The sequence below is a fragment of the Notolepis coatsorum genome (assembly GCF_963971535.1).
Source record: "Notolepis coatsorum genome assembly, chromosome: 2".
NCBI classification, from domain to species: domain Eukaryota; kingdom Metazoa; phylum Chordata; class Actinopteri; order Aulopiformes; family Paralepididae; genus Notolepis; species Notolepis coatsorum.
The window spans coordinates 128,172,845-128,195,337 of record NC_140166.1 but is presented as its reverse complement, the minus strand read 5'-3'; the positions used below and the strand labels follow the sequence as shown (position 1 = coordinate 128,195,337).

General features: G+C 40.0%; 1 protein-coding gene across 1 annotated transcript in view; it reads right to left on the bottom strand.

Annotated features, from left to right (window-relative positions):
* Positions 1 to 2,610: 2,610 nt before the first annotated feature.
* Positions 2,611 to 22,493, bottom strand: part of tmem145 (transmembrane protein 145) — a gene marked incomplete at its 5' end in the record, with an annotated part of 144,936 nt that continues 125,053 nt past the window's right edge. Inside the window, 3 exons of the mRNA XM_084308291.1 lie at positions 2,611 to 3,343; positions 7,061 to 7,249; positions 20,848 to 20,968. Coding sequence (XP_084164417.1) covers positions 3,107 to 3,343; positions 7,061 to 7,249; positions 20,848 to 20,968 — 547 coding nt within the window. The 3' untranslated portion in view covers positions 2,611 to 3,106. The remainder of the gene's footprint in view (positions 3,344 to 7,060; positions 7,250 to 20,847; positions 20,969 to 22,493) is intronic.

The following is a 22,493-nucleotide window of genomic DNA, read 5'->3' as shown; positions in this document are numbered from 1 at the left end:
AGTCTTTACCTGATGATGTCGTATATTAGAATTTTAGCACTAACATTTTTGGATTTGGGAAAGAGTTTGTTTTAACTAATATTTTTGGACTGTCTGATGCTAGTAAATTAATGAATTCTGAAAATTTAGGGGAGTGCATTTAGAACATGATTTACTGCTGTGATTACCGTATATATTTGTTGCTTTGGAGATGTGCCCTCGCTCTAACTGTATTAACACACAAACACACTTGCTTATTCACACAGTAGCCAAATGATTATACACCCAGACAAGGCCTCTTAATAAAACCAACATTTTTATTTTGGCAAAAAGTGTATATGTACAGCATATTATAGATTTTTCATTTGACACCATTAAAATGCATTTCAACAATGCGTCAGTGATGTGCTCTTAACCAGAGTCGCCTAAAAGCTGTGCTGTTTTGAGTCATGCACACACAATACCTCATCGTCGCCCTACACTCTTGTGTTCGTCTGTGTACTGTACGTCGTATGTGTGTTTCAGTCGTGTACCGTATGTGAAGTCGGTGTACACCGTTTGAAGCGGTAATATCAGTAAGCCCGTCAGTTAGTCCAGTCACCCGGTGTCAGTGAAGTCATGGCAACTATAGGCAGTAACAGACGAATGGCAATCACGCCAAATATGAACTCCTACAGAGCCGCACAACCAGTGTTGGGGAGGCTATTCTAAAAGTAGTTTACCAAACTACCAGCTACTTCACAATCAAAAGAGGTTCAACTACATCTCTTAACTACTCGGAAAGAACCGTAGCTTGTCAAACAAAACGACTTTGAAAAAATTGTTAAACTCCATCCAAACGATATTGTGGGAAACTATCACAATCTGTTGAGTCTGGAATTTCATATAGTTACATGGAGCAACAACTGAAGTGATGGAGTAAAGTGTGGGTGTGTTTGAAGAAGAAGCTACAGAACGTAGTTAGACTACCACCAAACTACTGTAAAATTTTGTTGAACTAGTAATTGCACTACATGTAGTTGACCACTCCCCAACACTGCACAACACCCATCTAGTGCTCTAATTCAAGTATCATTCTGTTTCACCAAGTTACAATTTAGTATATACTGTATTTTTATACACACAATAGTCCTAACATCTTAATGTACTCCAGGCATTATAGCAAGGTGGTCATTAATAAAACTGACTATTAACCACCATTTCTTATTTACGGAATAGAGAATTGGGCAATGAATGCACCATGCCTTCTATGCAAGATAAACGGCAACAGAAATTAAGGTACTTTCATGGAGTTTTTCCTGTATTGCAGGAAACGGTAGTAAATAAATGTTTTATTAATGGCAACCTTGCATTGCTCTTAGACATCTGCAATTTAATGTAAAAATGAGTTACGATGAACGGGTTTCTCTAAAATGTCGGGACACGCAGTGACATTTTCAGAGCGGTTACAGGTACAGTATGTGTATGCGACAGTAATGTCACTGGATGTGGGGTGATGATGATACATTGGATTTGAAGCAGTCTAGAAAATGACATCACGAATATACACACCAAGGCCAGGAACATTAAAGTGCTCCATGCAGGACAAACAGAATGTACAATAGTGGTGATATTTTTCACAGTTAATCTACAATCTTTTTTTAGTTTTTGTCATTGTTCAGTGTTAGGGGATATAAAACTACAGGCATCCGCAGCCTTCTCACATAATCAAAATGTGTAACTCGTATCGGTGTGAAAAAAGCCAACAAGTATATATATGTCTTTACTTCAGGTACTAGTTAGGGGTGATGATGAAGTTACTTTGTAATCAATAAACGCCTTCCGCATTTGAGTCGTGGAACGTATCGTGGGAAGCTGAAGAAGTTGGAAGATAAACCAACAATGGTGTAGTATAGTATAGCATACTATATATATGTAGTATTATAGTCCAGTAACTTGAACATCACCCCTCTCCTTGTGCTCTATTGTATCAGTACATTCACCACACTACACTACATACACAGAGAAATTATGTTTCTGAGCAAGCACATTAAACACTCCAGTGCAAAGCAAACTGACCTTGAAGGTCCTCTCATGACAGTGTGAGGGAGGGGTTTGTATCTGAGATACAAAGAAAGAGTAGCTCTTCTATCAGAAACGGAATTTGACCCATTATAAAATACACTATAGCCTATTGCATGTATGTACAAAAGAATACATTCGAGTACACACAATAAGCACACGTGTATGGTCACATGGAGTAAGTATATAAGCTTTAGGGGCAGGAAGTACAACAATACAAACATGCGTGTTTTACAAGTACCTACGGTAGAGGTGCCCACAGGAAACGGGACATTGTACATTTAAACATCAGCTTATCAGTCCAGAGTAACTGGGTGCAATGAAGGCATAAGAATATAAATTAACCAAATAAATTCTATAGAGAGTAAATTATATGTTATCAAAAAATGTGTCATAAAATAAGATATTTTACATGAAGGGTGAATACTTAAATCTGGTGTTGTAATGGCATGATCATTTTGATGGTCACAGCACCAATTAGAATGCAATGACGGGGGAGGGGAAAACAATCAAAATGATTAACCTTTTGCCATAAACGCTGCCAACTATTAGCTCTCCTGCTTTAGCTATTTACAGTCGACTCCACCAGCCCCATCATTGATGCCTTAAAAATCTTGAATAAAAGGGTTTCAAAGAGTTCTGCTCGTTCTCCCGTTGTGCACGCCTATCATTCTTCTATTGCTCTGGCTACATCCACTTTGTCATCCCTTTCCCCCGCGTGCCTCTCTCTCTGGTCAACATAAAATATTTATTGCTTTTTCTTTTATTCTTTTACAAGCTCAGCGCTCCCACCTCGCCGCCATGTCCCTACTCGTCCGTTCTGCCGGTTTTCCCAGCAGTGCGCTCCTTTCGCGGGTGAAAATGGACCATTTAAATGGATGCCATGTCACATGCGTGCTTCCGATGACTTCCTTCCTCTCGTCTGTCCTCACCGTAGCTTCTCACAGTTAGACCCGCTTGAAAATTATTTTTCTTTATTATTATTATAATTTTTTTAACTTTATTTTACACTCCCGCTCCATCCGTTGCTTTCAATCCTTCAATCCTTAACTCTTCTCTGTCCTTCTCATGCCTTGGTTCCTAGCCCTCCTCCTCCTCCGCCCTGCATACTGAAATACTCTGTGAAGGAGGGGAGCCGGGGGGGTGGTACCGGGGGGGAGTGCGTGGCCAGGCGGGGGGGTATGGGGGGCGGGGGGAAGGCCGACGTCAAGTCGGCGGCAGTGGTGATGATCTTCTGCTCGCCGTTCCTGGGCACCTCTTGGCCCTTTCTGGCTACCGTCTCCTCCACTGTGTTCACTGGGTCCTGGGGGGAAGCAATGTCCAAACATGAGACAATTCAAACTGAAATATAAGGAAATGATTTTCACAAGGTACAGGGATGAGGAAGGGATTTGACATTCACAGGTGTTTACATTTTTATTTTATTTCTTTCATGTTTTATATATTATATATATATATTTCTTTGCATATATATATATATATATATATATATATAGTGCTGTCAAACGATTAAAATATTTAACTCGATTAATCGCATGATTGTCCATAGTTAACTCGCGATTAATCGTAAATTAATCGCATTTTTATTTTTAATTCTTTTTTTATACCTTAAACAGATCTTTTTCAAGTTCCAAGTTTTAATACTCTTATTAACATGCGAGTCAACAAATGCTTGCTTTGTGCAGCCATTTAACACAAAAGGATGACCCTCATGCATTGCAAATTTGCATCAAATTCAAAACAGAGTGATGCACAAAATAACTTAAAAGAAAAGAATAATTTAAAACAATGAATAAAGTGTGCATGAAATAATAGGGGAAAGAAAACGTTAGGAACTTGTTACATTCACACACACAAGGGCTGATTAATCACACACCCCCCTCTCTCTCTCTCTCACACACACACTCTCCCAGCTCTTTTTCTCTTTTGCCCCTTCCTCATCTCTCTCACCCCCCTCTCTCTCTATATCTCACACACACACACACACACACACACACACACACACGCACGCACGCACACACACACACACACACACACACACACACACACACACACACACACACACACACACACACACACACACACACACACACTTCAGAAACAAACATAGTATCAATGAGAGCATCAATAATACACCTGAGTGAAGTCTAGTAAAAAAAAAAAAATTAATCTTGAGTTAAAAAAATTAGTGGTATTAATAGAATCGGGAGTTAACGCGATATTAACGCGATATATTTGACAGCCTTATATATATATATATATATATATATATATATATATATATATATATATATATATATATATATATATATATATATATATATTGTTTTGTAATGTTTTAAATTAGTACACTCATTTGAGTAGTGGAAAAGGGGTAGGATTAAGTGTATACTTCTTCCTACTCCTTTTCGAACATGTAAATTGAGTTATGTTTAGTTTTTGTTTAATATTTATTTGTATTTTTTTCATAGAGATCAATGATTTGTTTTGTTTTTACATGTTCGAAATAAAGATTTCAAATAAAAAATCAAATAAAAAAGGTTTCCTCATTTTGCTGAGGATGAGAAATGGTAATCCTTGCTGAAAGCGTCTGGTCAGCCATTCTATCAGTACAACCACATTCTGACAACTTCCTGTTTCTCAAGCCCAGCAGCTCAGTGAAGGTGAAGGAGGTCTATATTCCAGGGCCCTCGTTTATCAATGGTGCTCACGCACAGATATGTGCAGTGTGGAGATAGGTCTAAAGTGCAGGGAGATAGGTCTAAAGTGCAGTGTGGAGATAGGTCTAAAGTGCAGTGTGGAGATAGGTCTAAAGTGCAGTGTGGAGATGTCTGGCAATGTAACACTCATACACTGTGGGCTCTCAACGTTTAAAGTGATATACAACTTTGATAGAAATGTAAAACATATACTGTAAAAACAAGGCAAAGCAGGCACAAATACTATTTAATTCTGTGTCCGCAGGGTCAAACCTTTTCAACAAGTAATTTTGCCCAGAGTTGTTTGCAATAGCTTATACAATAATTGATATTGAGTGCTGGGATGGAAGATAAAGCCTCGAAGCAGCCAATGGAAGAGCTGAACTGCTCCTGAAGTCCTGTGTGTATACTGTGGAAAACACTTTAAAGGCACAATGAGTAGCATTTTGTGTTATCTGCAGAAACCCTTACATCTGCCTGGATTTTCTTGGGACATTTCTGGTCATCAGCCTTTGGTCAGCGAGTGCATATTATAAGTAATATATTTACATATTGTATTTACAATATTCACAAATAAGTACATATTACATATTCGGTGTTTCAACAAAGAAATGGTGGCTTGTTCGCTTGTCAGCTTTCTCTTTTTCTACCTAAAGTTGAACCTAAAATGTGTTTCTGACAACATTTTATTAAGTTTGATATGATATTGCTGGATCTTGAATCATATTTGATCTGTAATGCCTGGTTGTCGATCTCAAATACATTCAGTGATACAGCGTCTGTAAACACCACATTGTTCTGGCGGTGCTCTAGTGACATCTAGTGGCTGAAACTACTTAGTGTGCCTTTAAGCCTGCTTTAACAGAGTTGGGGTCTCTGCCTCTCCTTGTAAAGTGAAAGCAGGATATCATCCATGCAGTCAGTAACATGTTCCAAACTAGAGAGAGCCGGTATAAACTCAGGGGAACTTGTGTCTTCAATATCACAAAGGCAGGGACAAATATAAAAACTAGATGTATATCTGTTAAAGGGGTGAAACTATGGAATAACTGTGACAACGAACAAAAAATGTATAGTACGATACATACATTTAAGAAATTATTCAAATATAAGGTGATACATGCATATAAAACCTTATTATAATCCTAATTATATTTTATTATAACATAACTGTATTCAAATAGTGAAAAAAAAAAAAAAAAACGTGTATACGTTTTGTATATTACTGTATAAACTGTACACCAAAACTTTTGCAACTTTTTGTATTTGCAAAATTATGTATTGAATTATGTTTTTTGTTTGTTTTTTATTAACTCATTGACCGCCACGCTGTTTTCCCATCTCTACTCAATGGCGCCAGTGTTATTGACCATTTTTGCGATGTTTGCGGACCCATCGTGTGTTCTGTATTATAGTTATGGAGACAATAGTATGGCTCATTTGACAGGCATTGTTTATAGTCCAACACTGGAAAACCAGTTCATTTCTACATACTTTAGTGTGTGCACTATTCCACGTTAAACATCGCCCATTTCCAAAATAATCCAGTATTTTTTTCTAGATCGCGAGATATGACGTTATATGCATATGCCCAAATCTTTCGGGTTGCTCGCCTGAAACTCCAAATATTTCCAAATCAAAGGTATATACCATATATATATATATGTTTCTTCACAAAATCATCAAAATCAATCACGTTACCTTAGTCAGAAGGTACTCCAAAATGAATAATCCCAGTCGTCCCATCGCGATCGCAATTACTCGTGTATATTGGGCATGGCTATCATACGGGAAACAATAGGTTTGGGGCGATCAAATCTCAGACCGATTGCTGTGTCCTGATTCCCTCTGAGGGGGAGGAGTTCATGCAGCCAGATTCACAGACAGAAAGACCCAGAGACCCAGTTCACACGGTAGGTGATACTGCCACCTGGCGGGATTCGATCGTCATTGCAATTTTAACGCAGGCAGCGGTACCAGGGAGACACAGGGAGGTCCACGTCAGTGTTTAGAATGGGGATCAAAGGAAAAAGATCAAAGGATATAAAAATTAGAAAATTCGTTATTGGCGGTCAGCGGTTGCCGACGAAACACGAGTATTCACGTTTTTTTGGCGGCCAATGAGTTAATTAATAATGTAATGTAAAAAGGGTAGGCAATATAAGCCTCGGCTTCAGCCTACGCCTTTTATGTTTTTATTTTATTTTTTATTATATATATAAATGTCCTACTACTGTACATTGCTTTGTAAGAGAAGAATCATTCATTCATACATGATGAGGCTAGACTGCGGTACAGGTGCATTCTAGTATGCTACTCACTGATTGGATGGAGAAGAGTTCTGTGAAGTTAGGTTGGGAATCCCCAAGGAAGGAACTATTTCCGTAGGCATGGTGGGGGAAGCTTTCGCCCCCTGCTCCCCCCTTCGGGCTGGACAGCAGGATCCCGATCTGGGACGTCCGGACGTGGTAAGGGAAGTTCTTGTTGGCTGCCGAGGGCCGTGTGATAACCTATCAGGGAAGAGGATGAAAGAAGGAAGCTAGGATATTGAATTTCTACTACATTTTTTAAAGACATTCAAAACATTTCTGCTTTATAGGGCGGTGTAGTCTGACATCACTGGTTGTTCCACCCGTATAGGGATTTATCATTGGGAAAATGGATTATCGGCTATTGTAACAATTCTGCCTCATGGAAATTGAAAAGCTTAAAATGTTTGCACAAAATGAGTTCCCTTCCATCACTAACATTATTGTTTAAACATTTTTGGTTGAAATAAAATTTCGCCATTTTCTTTTATGATTAATTGCGAATATTTTCATGTTGAGCTATAGATTGTGGATGAATAAGCACAGAAAGGTACACCATGCCAATGTTAATGCTTTATTTGTTTTAAACGAGACGATTTAGAAATGGGCAATGGGGAAATGCATTGGGTTGGACAGAGGGTGGAACACGAAAAACGGCAATGGCGTAACCACTACACCTCCCTATTAGACAGTACAGTGTACGGTGACAAGAAGTATTGGGCGTGTGCGGCATGCAACAAGGGTCCAGGGCGCGTGTATGCTTTCTACAACACAGTTGGGTTTCCGGGTTCCTCTGATTGGCCACTAAGCCCACGTGACCCTACTCTATTACGCCCCCCTTATCGCATGAGCCGCGACAAGCCCCTCGTAACGAATCATTAAAAAAATATACCGTTAACTGGAATATGTTGTTTCTTTACACATATGTTGGATTATGTACAAATCTAATCATGACATTTAAGACATGCATGACATACATATATATATATATATATCTCTGACTCTGAGCACCTGAAGACTGTGCTATTAAACCAGGAAGAGCAGCACTATGTCAGCAGAGTAGTACCGTAACGAATCATTAAAAAAATATACCATTAACTGGAATATGTTGTTTCTTTACACATATGTTGGATTATGTACAAATCTAATCATGACATTTAAGACATGCATGACATACATATATATATATATATATCTCTGACTCTGAGCACCTGAAGACTGTGCTATTAAACCAGGAAGAGCAGCACTATGTCAGCAGAGTAGTACCGTAACGAATCATTAAAAAAATATACCATTAACTGGAATATGTTGTTTCTTTACACATATGTTGGATTATGTAATTGGTTTGTCATGACAAACCAATAAAAAATCACGCGACTCTGGCTTCATCAGAAAGATCTCTACGCCCGAGAGGCATTCTATAAAGCTGGGAACGAGGTTAGTCCTTCTCAGCCAACCTCAGCGCGCGATTGGCTGAGGTTGAGTAAAATGCCATGGTAAGCCAATCAAAGGTAGAGGTGGGCGGGTTCATCCAGTGTCTGGACACAGCGCGACAACACAAGCCAGTCAACGTGAGACCGCGGTCCGTGTACGTTTTGATAGTTGTTTTGGTGGCCAAATAATCCAAAACTAATCCAACGAACAACACACGTGAGCATTCAATGACAGACCATGAGCGTTTTTGTTCTCTAGTCTTGTGTTAGTTGTGTGTTGCCCTGCAGCAGTGGAGGCTCTACTCTGCTGACATAGTGTTGCACTTCCTGGTTTAATAGCACAGTCTTCAGGTGCTCAGAGTCAGAGATATATATATATATCTGTATGTCATGCATGTCTTAAATGTCATGATTAGATTTGTACATAATCCAACATATGTGTAAAAAAAAAACATATTCCAGTTAACGGTATATTTTTTTAATGATTCGTTACGAGGGGCTTGTCGAGGCTCATGCGCGGGCGTAAGCGATAACTGGCGGCGATAAGGGGGCGTAATAGCGTAGGGTCACGTGGGCTTAGTGGCCAATCAGAGGAACCCGGAAACCCAACTGCGTTGTAGAAAGCATACACGCGTCCAGGGCTGGATTCAAGCCCAGGACATTGTGATCCCACGTCAAACAAATGTATTTAGTAGGGCTAAATAGGTCTTATGGTGCGTTCACGTCAGGTGGGAAGAAGCGGACGAACCAGATGACATCTCGTTGCTACAACTAGGAAGCATTCACGCGTTGAACTCGAGGAAACGCCCACATCCAAGATGGCGATCTTAGCCTACTGTTAGCCTACTGCTACAAGTCGTTAGCAAGTTACTTTAAAATCAACTGTAGACGAACAGCAGCAAGTATAGCTCGTTTTTCATATGAAGAGTACAGCAGTATGATTGTATTATTCTGATTATGTGATCAAAGTGATCATTTAACTTGTATTGCAGACATCGCCGTCAAGCTTGCTGCCATGATGGTTGATACTTCCGCATTTCGGGACGCGAAGTGGGAGATATCGGGGTATATAAAAAACTCCCATATGACCTAGTAGGAATTACCACTAGGAGGCTGACGTGAATGGCTTTTCCCAGTCGGAAGCTGGTTCTTCCGCTTCTTCCCACCTGACGTGAACGCACCATTAAATACTTAGAAGCTTTGAAGCTTCGTTTGATTGGCATGGGATTCGAATATGAAACAAAAATTCGAATCTATTAAATTTCTTTTTTTGTATTGAATTTTTTTGCAAAATCAACTCTGCCTCTCTTTATTAATTACAACAAGCAATGCTGTTTGTTATTTAAGATGAGGTCGGACTCAGCACTGACAGATTTGTGTTCATTGTGCTGCTTTTTATAAAGCCTCTTACAATATTTCATGAAAGCAAAGTGTTTTGTTTGTCTAAGATTTAAAAAAGGTTTAAACTTTGCAGCACTGACAAAGTTGAACAACGTGCCGTACAAGTCCCACAACATTTTTTTTTTTTTTAAATAATATAATTTTTTTTTTATCTCGAAGCTTCGAATTAAAATCGAATCTCTGCCCTGAAGCTTCGAATTCAAAAAAAATTCGAAGGTCAGCCCTAGTATTTAGTAACCCAGTTACTCAATATAATCCACAAATCTTTGTTGTGAGCGGTTTCATGTAGGAACTATTTTCTGCCCAAGTACACCATCATAATAATAATGTATGGCGGGTGTACTTCGGTCACTGGATGAACATCAAAATGTTTGAGCCAATGAATGCCTGCAGGCTTCAGCCATTTGTGGGAATGAACGTCCTGTGAAGGTCCCATTCATACTGTACTGTATGAAAATTTGAGATACACTAATTCTAAAACTTTAAGTTTGGCCTGATGGTGGCGCTAGAGTAAAGGTCATGTGGAAACCAAAATCAATAGAGTTAATCCACTAGGGGTCATGAATGAGTTACCGCTTTCACAAGAAAAGTCTGCAGTGCCGGAGATGGCAGCGGTTGGGGTACACGTACATCCATAATATCCCAGACGCTGTTGTTCAGGGATATAAGTAGGTAGAAAGCTGTTTTATGTGTTAGATGTAAATGCAGAAAACTTAGTGTTATTTTCAGCCCTACTTCAGCTCTCATCTAATTATATTATGTGCAAACAAACAATGTCCTTCACACCCAGTATCTGCCTGCCTGCCTGCCTGCCTGCCTGCCTGCCTGCCTGCTTCGTTTGAATTTGTACAAACAACAGTGCTCTCATTTACATATGAAAGGCAGAGCTTTTATGTTTGGGTGTCTGTCAAGTTTTGTCGACCATGGACAACTGTGGAAACTGCCAGGCATTCCAAGTCAAGAGCTATCAACAGCAACCCACAGAAGATTTTCAGATTTAAGAGGAAATTCCTTTAAACTCGTTGGCAACATTAACTTTTTTTTGTATCTACTTTTTCTCATCCCTTTTTCTGTATTTTTCTCCCATCCCAATTTAGTCATTATGCCAATTCCCCCCTCCCCTTCCTGGTCGTTGCGCGCATTTGCCCCCCCACTTGCCGGTCTAGGGAGCCCTGAAGTCTATCACATGCTTCCTCCGACACATGTGGAGACAGCCAGCCGCTTCTTTACACCTGACAGCGAGGACTCTCACTGGGGAAGTGTAACGCGTGGGAGGATCACACACTACCCTCCCCAGTTCCCTCCCTCGCTGTGCAGGCGCCCTGACCGACCTGTAGGAGTCGCTGTTTACAACGACCAGGACCCACCCCACCGGCTTTCCACCCGCTGACACTGCCAATTGTGTCAGTATGGACGACCGACCAAGCCGGAGGCACCGCGGCAGCCAGATTTGATCCCACTGTCTCTGTGGTGGTAGACAGATGCTTAGTCCGCTGCGCTACCCGGCCGCCCCTGGCAACATTAAGCATTATAGCAATAGATAAGGTTAGATTCGATTCACATTTATTGTCATTATACTGTACAAATACAGTACAACAAAAAGAGGGTTGGAGGCAACCAGAGTGCAAATGTAACAGTAAAGTGCAATAGTAGTATACAATGATTAAACTGGGCATAACATATATAAATTAGTACTACTGGGAGTAGTGCTAATCAGATGTATGTACAGAGTTGTAATATTAATTACACTTGCCTTCACGCAACACGGCCCCGCTCCCAAGTAGCCCCCCCGCGTGAATATTAAAGGCAACCAACTTGTGTTCGGCTTTTCTCTGATTGGCCGCGCCCCCCGCCCCCACGCGCAGGCAAGCGCAGCCGTACCACGTCCCAAATGAAATCCAAGGAGCAAGCGCGGCAGCGCGGGCAACCAACTTGTGTTGTTTTGGGCTGCTGTTCCAACGCACTTGTGTTGGGCTGCGGTAGCAGTGGAGCGCTGCTGACTGATTATTATGTTTCGCGTTTTTAACAACCAACGGTAGATTCACTCGTCACTGTACATGTATAAACAAAGCCCATACTGTGTTAGGACTATAAACACTGTTAGGACTATGGTCTGACTCTTAATAATAAACACTGTTACAGTGTTAGGACTATCTCGATTCACGCGTCACTACTGTAACTAGAAACTCTGGGTGTCACTGTACATCAGTGTGGAAATGTAAGCTGTAAGGTTATTTCGCGTTTTTAACGTCAGCGGGGCGATGCGGTGGTTTGTCCCCGGCTTCCGTGCACCGCCGCCGGCTCTACTCGGTCCAGCTCCAGCAGCAGCGACCGTGCTCCGTTGTAGAACGAAGCCCTTCAATGACAGAGCTCTCATATTTTGCGAATGCATAAACTATATCTTAAATTATGGCTATGTGTCTAATATGGCTGTCGCTTATCAATGACTTCGCGACAGCCATATTAGACACATAATTTAAGATATAGTTTATGCATTCGCAAATATGAGAGCTCTGTCATTGAAGTGGGTGGTGGCAGTGTAACAGCGTTCACCCTGATGTAAAGTAGCGATTTTTATTGTTTTGTCATGACAACCCAATTACATAATCCAACATATGTGTAAAGAAACAACATATTCCAGTTAACGGTATATTTTTTAATGATTCATTACGGTATAAATTAGGTTAACTGGAGCTGTGGAGGCTCCTTGCTGAAGAGCCAGCGGGGCGACGCGGTTGTTTTTCCCCGGCTTGCGTGCGCCGCCCGCGGCTTGACTCGGTTCAGCTCCAGCAGCAGCAGCGGCCGTTCCTCCGTTGTAGGAAGCCCTTCAATGACAAGCGCTCTCATATTTTGCGAATGCATAAACGATATCTTAAATTATGGCTATGTGTCTAATATGGCTGTCGCTTATCAATGACTTCGCGACAGCCATATTAGACACATAGCCATAATTTAAGATATAGTTTATGCATTCGCAAATATGAGAGCTCTGTCATTGAAGTGGGTGGTGGCAGTGTAACAGCGTTCACCCTGATGTAAAGTAGCGATTTTTATTGTTTTGTCATGACAACCCAATTACATAATCCAACATATGTGTAAAGAAACAACATATTCCAGTTAACGGTATATTTTTTAATGATTCATTACGGTATAAATTAGGTTAACTGGAGCTGTGGAGGCTCCTTGCTGAAGAGCCAGCGGGGCGACGCGGTTGTTTTTTCCCCGGCTTGCGTGCGCCGCCCGCGGCTTGACTCGGTTCAGCTCCAGCAGCAGCAGCGGCCGTTCCTCCGTTGTAGGAAGCCCTTCAATGACAAGCGCTCTCATATTTTGCGAATGCATAAACTATATCTTAAATTATGGCTATGTGTCTAATATGGCTGTCGCTTATCAATGACTTCGCGACAGCCATATTAGACACATCGCCATAATTTAAGATATAGTTTATGCATTCACAAATATGAGAGCTCTGTCATTGAAGTGGGTGGTGGCAGCATTACTAACAGTAGCGATTTGTATTGTTTTGTCATGACCAAACATAATCCCAACATAGATAGGAGGTGTACTGTATGTCAAATGTCGGTCATGTGGTGGAAGAGTTTAGTACAGTCACACAACACTACACCGCTGGTTCGACCAGCGCTTCTGCCGCGTGTCTCTCTTGCCGCAAGGGCGTGTGCTAGTGGATTGATTGATTGGCCGTGTGGCCAATCAGAGAAACGCTGAACGAAAAGCTGAACACAAGTTGGTTGCCTTTAATATTCACGCAGCCCCCCCACCCCTGACTCTTTTCTTTTAAGCCACAGATCCCGTTGTTTTGTTTTGTTGTTTGTTTGTTTTGTCTGTTAATTTCAACCACTTCATCAAATTGGACAGCACCTTGCTTCCTTTTTTTTTTATCTCTTTTATCTTATTTGTTTTTTTTTCCTGTTGTTACTATACACATATATTCATAATTTTTTTTATCTTTTATTTTTTATTTTTTCCAAATTTGTATTTTTCCATCCTTTCCTTGTACAGTGTCCTTGAGTCTGAGAAAGGCGCTTCTCTCTTAAAATCCAATCTATTATTATTATTATTATTATTATTATTATTATTATTATTATTATTATTATTATTATTATTATTATTATTATTATTATTATTATTATTATTATTATTATTATTATTAATATGTACAGTGAGTGATACAGGTAAGTCATACTGGCCAGCAGCGTAACTAGTAAAAGTAGGTAAGGGATATGTATAGATATAGATATATATCTACAAATACGTAAAAGGATTATGTGCAGGTATGTACAGACATATGTGGAAAGATATATATACATACAGTATACACAGCATTATTTGACATGCTATCATACAGAGTTATATGGGTTATATGCAGGTGTATAAGTAGGTATATAGAAGGATTATATGCAGGTACAGATATGTATATATATATATATATATATATATATATATATATATATATATATATATATATATATATATATATATATATATATATATATATTAGTGCTGTCAATCGAAAAATATTTAATCGCGATTAATCGCATGATTGTCCATAGTTAACTCGCGATTAATCACAAATTAATCGCATTCTTTTTTCTTTTCTTTTTTATCTACCTTAAACGGATCTTTTTCAAGTTCCAAGTTTTAATACTCTTATCAACATGAGTCAACAAATGCTTGCTTTATGCAGCCATTTAACACAAAAGGATGACCCTCATGCATTGCAAATTTGCATCAAATTCAAAACAGAGTGATGCACAAAATAACTTAAAAGAAAATAATTATTTAAAACAATGAATAAAGTGTGCATGAAATAATAGGGGAAAGAAAACGTTAGGAACTTGTTACATTCACCCACACAAGGGCTGAGTAATCACCCCCCCCTCTCTCTCTCACACACACACACACTCTCCCAGCTCTCTTTCTCTCTTGCCCCTTCCTCATCTCTCTCACCCCCTTCTCTCTCTATATATATATCTCACGCACGCACGCACAAGTGTGGTGGAGCCGGAGAGGTTAATCATGCACATGGTCAAATCTTCATGGTTGATACAAATGTATTGTTAAAACATGGCTAGAGGACTTGGCTTTCCATCAGGGAAGCCAACTCGCTAGACATCTTCAAAAGACAGCTTAAAACCTATCTCTTTGCTCAGGCATTTCAATGAAACATCAGGGATATCCTGACACAAATTGTACTTATCTGCACTATTCTTACCCTGCCTACTTTTATCCACTGCCTATCAAATTCATGTGTCAGTTCTTTTTTTTTTTTTTTTTTTTTTATTATTGCAAAACAAAACTTATTAAAAGTCAGTACTCAACACACAATGTATAATGAAACTTTCAGTAAAGGTGGTTAAAATATATGCAAGTACAGAAACAGGATAAAACAAAAATTGTCAATAATAACATTTTAACCGTATACAGTGTATATCCAGCGAAGTTACAATTATATAAATGTTAGTATATAATATACCCCTAATACCTATTTTCTAAAACCCTACACACACATGCTCCAGCTCAAACCCCCCCCTCCCGGACCCCCTCTTGGATAGTACCTCCATTATCCCTCACTCCTAACCAGACACTACCATTATAGGCTAGCTTTTATTCTCTCCACCACTTCTAACCACATTGACATTTTGGATTCATTGAGCCCCAGAATTCTTGCTGTAGATATTTCTTGATATATCACATCGAGATATGTAAGAAACCACACTTTCCGGCACATTTTTTCCGGTTGAAACCAACGTGATGCGATCAGTTTTTTAGCTACTGTGATACCCGATAAAACCAATCTTTTTAGTTGTGGATTCACTGCAAACTCAAAAACATCATTCAATAGCAATACCGCAGGGTGTACAGGTATATTCCAAAATACGAGTATTGATAATTGTTGGGACACATCTTTCCAGAATGCCTTAACTGGTGGGCAGTCCCAATACATGTGCATAAATGTTCCTTCGTCCCCATTTGTACATTGGGAGCATTTGGAGTCTTGTATAAGCCCCATTTTGCACAGCCTTATAGGAGTCAAGTATGTCCTGTGAATATAGTTCAGATTGATTTGTTGATGATCCGGGTTCCTTGATGTAAGTCGGACATTTGCCCAGGCTCCTTGCCAATCAAAGTCATTTTCCAGGTCTGGTATATCCCTCCTCCAGACATTGTCTAGTTGAAGGGTTTCATACGAGGACGTTAGTAATTGATAATAAAAACCTGATACAAAACCTCCCAATGTATCTCTTTCATAGAAAAATTTGTGGTATCTGTGGTGTTCAATTGGTATGAGTAATGGAACACCGTGAGATCTCATACAAAGTCGTAACTGTATGTAAAAAAGCCATGTGGACTCGGTGAGGTTAAACTTTATGCATATTTCGACATAACTACAGAGGCCCTTGTTATTAAAAATATCCCCTAATGAGTGTATGCCTCTCTCTTCCCATATAGGGAATCTTATAGGTCGTTTTCCCATTAAGAGAGCATTGTTATTGAATATGGGAGTGTGATTATGCCATACTTGAGGGTTAGGAAATTTCCTTTGTGTTTCCCGCCATGTCCTGATTGCATGGGTAATTATTAGGCCAAATTCTCGCTCACAATGCTTGATTGAAAGTTTAGTGTATGCTATGTCTTTCAATCTCTGTGGGGCTACTATGTTTTCTTCTAATTTTCTCCAAGATACCAAAGCCTCGGGGTCAAACCATATCTTCTTCAATGGTCTTAATGTGAAGGCATTAAAATATTGTAAAAAATCTGGGACTGCCATGCCACCGTCTGCTTTATTTCTCTGTGCGGTGGATCTTTTTATGCGAGGTGGTTTGTTATTCCAAATAAATTTGTATGTGGAGGTTTGTAATCTTTTCCAGTAGCCCTCTGGAGGAGGTAACGGAAGCATTGAGCTGAAGAAATTGATTCTTGGTAATACATCCATCTTAACTATTGATACCCTTGCCTGTACTGAGTTTTTAAGTTTTGCCCACCTGTCCAGGTCGTCTTTGATTTTGTTCTGTATTTTTGTGTAATTGTGCTTCACCGTTTGTCTTATGGTGGGAAATATTTCCACAACCAAGCATCTGAAATGTTTGACCATGGGTATCGCACCTGGGAGGGTTGTCTCTTTTTTTGCACTGGTGTTAAGAGGAAGAAAAGCCGACTTAGGCCAATTTATTTTAAATCCCGATAAATCACCAAAGTTCTCTATCAACTTGAGTATAAGCGGCAATGTGTTGTTGGGGTTTTGCATGAACAATATTACGTCGTCCGCATATAAACTAATTTTATGATGTGTGCCCTTGATTACTATTGGTTCTATGTGTTGGGATTGTCTTATAAATTGTGCTAAAGGTTCTAATGATAGATCGAATAGTCCGGGACTAAGAGGGCAACCTTGTCTGGCTGAGCGTGATACCGGAAAGATATCGGAGATGAATGTGCCTGTTGTAATCCTGGCCGATGGGTCCTTGTATAGTACTTTAATCATATCAATGAAACCTTTTCCTAACCCCATCCTTTCCAATACTGCCCATAGAAACGACCATTCCAACCTGTCAAATGCTTTCATAGCATCCAGGGATAGTATCGCCTTAGGTGTGATGTCCTCTTTGTCTGTATCTAGTACGTGCAGTATTCGCCTTATGTTATCATTGATCAGGCGACCTTTTATGAAGCCTGTTTGGTCCGGATGAACTAAAGACGTCATATGCTTTTGCAATCTGATGGCTAATATCTTAGAGTACAGTTTGACATCGGTTCCGAGGAGGCTTAAAGAACGGTAACTACCGCACTCAGTGGGGTCTTTGTCTTTTTTGTGAAGAACTGAAATGAGTGCGGTATTTTGGTGTTCAATGAAGCTTCCCTCTTTGACTGAGTATAAGATCATATTTAGTAATAAGGGTCCAAATATGTCCCAGCAAGAAATGTACATTTCTGATGGGATACCGTCAATTCCCGGAGCTTTGCCGTTTTTCATTCCGGATATGGCCTTCTTGAGTTCTTCTAATGTGATCGGTACTTCTAACTGTTTAGCGTCTTCCTCCGTAAGTTTAGGGAGAGTAATTTGATTAAGATATGTGTCTAATTTGTCTTGATCAAAGGTCGTTTCTGAGTTATATAAATCGGAGTAGAATTCTTTGAATGTATCGTTTATTATTTTGGGTTCTGTTACTAGAGCTTGTTGTTTCCTAATGGCAGTTATATCTGCAAATTTTGCATTAATTCTTAGTCGCATGGCTAATAGGTGACTAGGTTTAGAACCTTGGAAGTACTGCTGTTGTCTTGTGCTGCGTATTTGCAATTCCGATTTTTGTCTGTACATTGCTTTGATCTCTGTCTTTAGAATGTTAACTTGGTTATCTAGTCTAGTAGAGTTGTTGTATTTTAAAGAATTAAAAAGCGTTGAGTAAAACGTTTTTTGTGTTTTGATTTTTGCGCAATATGGAGGTAAATCTATCCGAGAAATCCTTGATCATATTCTTTACCGACATCCATAATATTCTGGGATCTTGCACCGAGTTAGCATTATCCCGTAGGAATACTGTGAGAGCTTCTTTAATTTGTGTAATGAATTCCTTGTTGTTAAGCAGCATCGAATTAAAACGCCATCTTGGGGCCCGGGCAGATAGTGTACCAAATGTTGCTTTCAGGATTAAGTAGCAGTGATCTGATAGCGCATTGGGTGTCATTTCCACTTCATATTTATCAAATATTCTCGGGGATGCAAAGACGTAATCAATTCTGGATAGTGTGTTGTGTCTCGCCGAACGACAGGAGTACTTGCGGGTCATGGGGTTAAGTGAACGCCATAAATCAGTTACTCCTGTTGATTTCGACCAATCTTTTAATGCTTTAGATGAATTCTTTTGTTCGCTGGAGAAGGAAAGGTAAGTTTTGTCCATCCTTGGGTTCCAAATGGCATTAAAATCCGCACCTATTATATATGAGTACTCGGGATGGTTTAACATTTCTCCTGTTAGTGAAGTGAAGAAACCCACTTCGTACAAATTCGGGGCATATACCGCTGCCAATGCAATTTTCCTGTTATTGTGTATAATCCTAGCTATAGTTATGCGCCCCTCAGCATCCGACCATACCCCTTTCAATTCGATATTTAATTTGCGTCTGACGACTATGGCTACCCCTCTAGTTCTCGTAGCAAAAGAAGAGTGACTAATATTATGGTATATGTTATCCGCTAACGTATTTATGTCTCCCTCTAAAATGTGCGTTTCGCTTAATAGAGCCACGTCCACATGTTCTTTTTTCATCAGTGTGAGCACGCTTTTGCGCTTGTGTTGTTTGTTTATCCCACCGGTGTTCCATACCATTATATTCAAACTAGCCATAGTCTATGCATGTTTTCGTGTAGTTTTTGGTAATGTTTCTGGAGTATGAAGCTACAATAGATGTACATCCAATTAATGAGGTCCCGTTGAGAGCTGAGCTTAAAAACATATATATATACAAATAAAAATCCCCTATTTTCCCCTCACCCAGAAAGTCGAACATGCCTGTGTTCCAAGAACACATCCTCCGCGATTGACTTTCTCCCATGGTCCACCGGATTGCCCAAACTGAGCATTGTAATCCTAATTTTCCTATGCTAATTGCCATAGGATCTAACATTTCCATTCTATTGCAATAGAATGTCGCTTTTGGTCTTGCACCTTCCCTTACTGTAATGAAGTATTGTGATAAATAACATAAAAATAAAAATAAAAAATAAAATAAAAAAAAGAGAATAAACCTTTATCGACATATTCCTTTGATGTGTCAGTTCTATGCTAATTTTATCTGACTACCTCCTACTGTATGAAGAGAACTATTTTATCACACTTTTTACTTCTTACTGATGCACTGCTGTTGTATGTTAAATACCCTGTTGTATGTCCGTTCTATTTTATAATTTTTAGACTATTTTTAAACTGAATCATTTTAAACAATTTTTATTCTTTGTATTACTGAAAACTGTAAGCAGAAAGCCTATTGGGATGCTAGATCCTAATGTGAAACACTGTGATTTACCATATCTTGCTACCTGTCTATCTTTTTTATGCTCGCTTATGCCTGTATTTTTTACTGTTGTGAAGCACTTTGAACTGCAACCTCTGTATGAAAAGTGCTATACAAATAAAGTTATTATTATTATTATTATTTCTCTGGCCAGGAGAAAGGGTCAAGCACCCCCCCCCCCCCCTCATTCTGTGAGTTTGCTTTTTAAGCTTTCTGGGAGAAAAGGAGGTGGGGGAGGGATGACCAGGTGAGGGGAGAGGAAAAGGAGGATGGGTGAATAAAAGGCCTTGAAAGGAAATTCCACACAAGACGGAACGCTTTGCTGTGTGAACAGTACAGAGCACTGACCAATTGTAAAGTTGTGGCGGCGCCATTACTGTCAAATATTTCTTTTTTCATCCAGTGGGTAGAAAATCGTTCCTACATGAAACTGCCCACAACAAGATTTGTGGATTATCTTGAGCAACCGGGTCACAATTTCTGGAAAGGGACAGTTTTTTAGCTGTTTTGGGCGCCACAAAGCTCCATTGTATTAGAGTGGCAACAGACATCTCTATGACACCTCCAACACTAGGCAAATCAGAACAGAACTATCTGGATAGATAGATAGCAAGCAGAGTAGGGGGTTTGGTTTGTGTTTTTATGCATCACATATCACTAGTGAAGGACAATGTGTTCCTGCCAGGTAAAGTAGAGGAGAAAACCACATAGAGGACGAGTAGGAGCTATGACTCATAATAGATAATGAGGCAGGAGGGAGAGGCGTGTGTGTGTGTGTGTCTTTGTGTGTGTGTGTGTGTGTGTGTGTGTGTGTGTGTGTGTGTGTGTGTGTGTGTGTGTGCGTGCGCGTGTGTGTGTGTGTGTGCGTGCGTGTGTGTGTGCGTGCACGTGTGTGTGTCTGTGTGTGTGTGTGTCCAGTCTGTGTAGAATACTAACCAGGAATACAATGTGGGCATAGAGGTGGATGCCAAGCTGGATGCCATTGACGATCTTCTCCCTTGCCCAACGCGGGATGCCAAAGTTAGCAATCAGAGCCATGACTGGCACAGCGAAAAACCTGAGAGAGAGAGAGAGAGAGAGAGAGAGAGAGAGAGAGAGAGAGAGAGAGAGAGGGAGAGAGGGAGAGAGAGAGAGAGGTAAGTAGGTAAGTAGGAGAGATAGATAAATGGATGAGAGTGCAAGAGAGACGCACGGTTGGAGAGAAAAAGAGAGATGGGAATGGAAAACCGAGAGGCAGAGAGGGAACAGAGACAATGTGGGAGGGAGAGACAAAAAGAGGAAGAGGAAGGGAAAGAGAGGTAGAGAGAGAAACACATAAATATTATTCCTCATAATCTACTCCTCATTCAGAGCTGGAGCACTTAACGGTCTACATGCTGGGCGAGGAGCAGAGACTTTGACGGACATTGATGGCAGTTTAAGGAAAGGTTTATACACCAAAGAGCAAAATAATTGGGCAGCAGACCTTGAAATTGTAAAGAACATTCCCACACTGTTGTGTTCTGTAATGCATGTGAAAGCTGTACTTCCCAAGAGTCTCCACTATGGGGCGTAGTTGATACAATGCCATGTTATGCCTACAGGAAGTGAGAAGAAGAGTACACGTTGCTGGATGATGAGAGAACAGGCTGTACCATGCTGTACCATGCTCGTACCTTAACCTGCTTAACTAAAAGACTAAAAGAGTAACCTGCTTTCTGAGTCTTATTACTACACCTACCTACATACAAAATACTACGTACATACTACATAACAATTGGCAACAAGGAAGTTGAACCGGGGAATTTTTTTACAGACGTTTTTACTGCAGGAGAGATGGCTAATTTACATGTAGATTCTCCGACGTCGTTTTTACCATGCCCTGGGGAACCTACTATGCCGTTTAAGACTTGGCACCAGATGTTCAAGAATTACATGCTGGTAATAAATGCGACTGGAAACGGATGGTCCGAAGCTCGGAAGAGAGCTACTCTTCTACATTGCCTTGGTACCGAGGGTCAGCGGAATTTCTACACATTGCCAAATACAGGTGATTCCGTGGCTGACGCGGTGGCAGTGTTGAATGCACATTTTACTCCAAGAATCAACGTAGTAGTCGAGCGACACACGTTCAGAAAGCGTGCACAAGCACCGCATGAAAACATTGCACAATACGTTGTTGCTTTACGTGACCTAGCTACCACATGTGACTTTGATAATAAAACGGAGGAAAATCTCTGGGATCAGTTGATTGAACATGTAGCTAGCCCACGGATAAGGGAACGTCTACTGCTTGAACCAGGTTTGACGCTGGACAAGGCTATCAATATAGCCTTGTCCAGTTTGCAATGTCGAGGGTCCAATGAAGTGACTATTGTCGATGTTTGAGTCAAGTTTAAGAAGTTTAAGACGACAAGTAACGTGGTTTAGAAGTTGACCGTCTATTGATGGCGCCGTGTCTCGTGATACATTTATATAGTGTTGAAATACAATTGCCCATTTAATCACTAACGTGTCGGAGTTAAGTATCTCCAAGGGGATTATAAAGGTTTATGTTTTGAAGTACATACTGTTTGGGTTGAATTGCTGTTTAGTAAATGTGT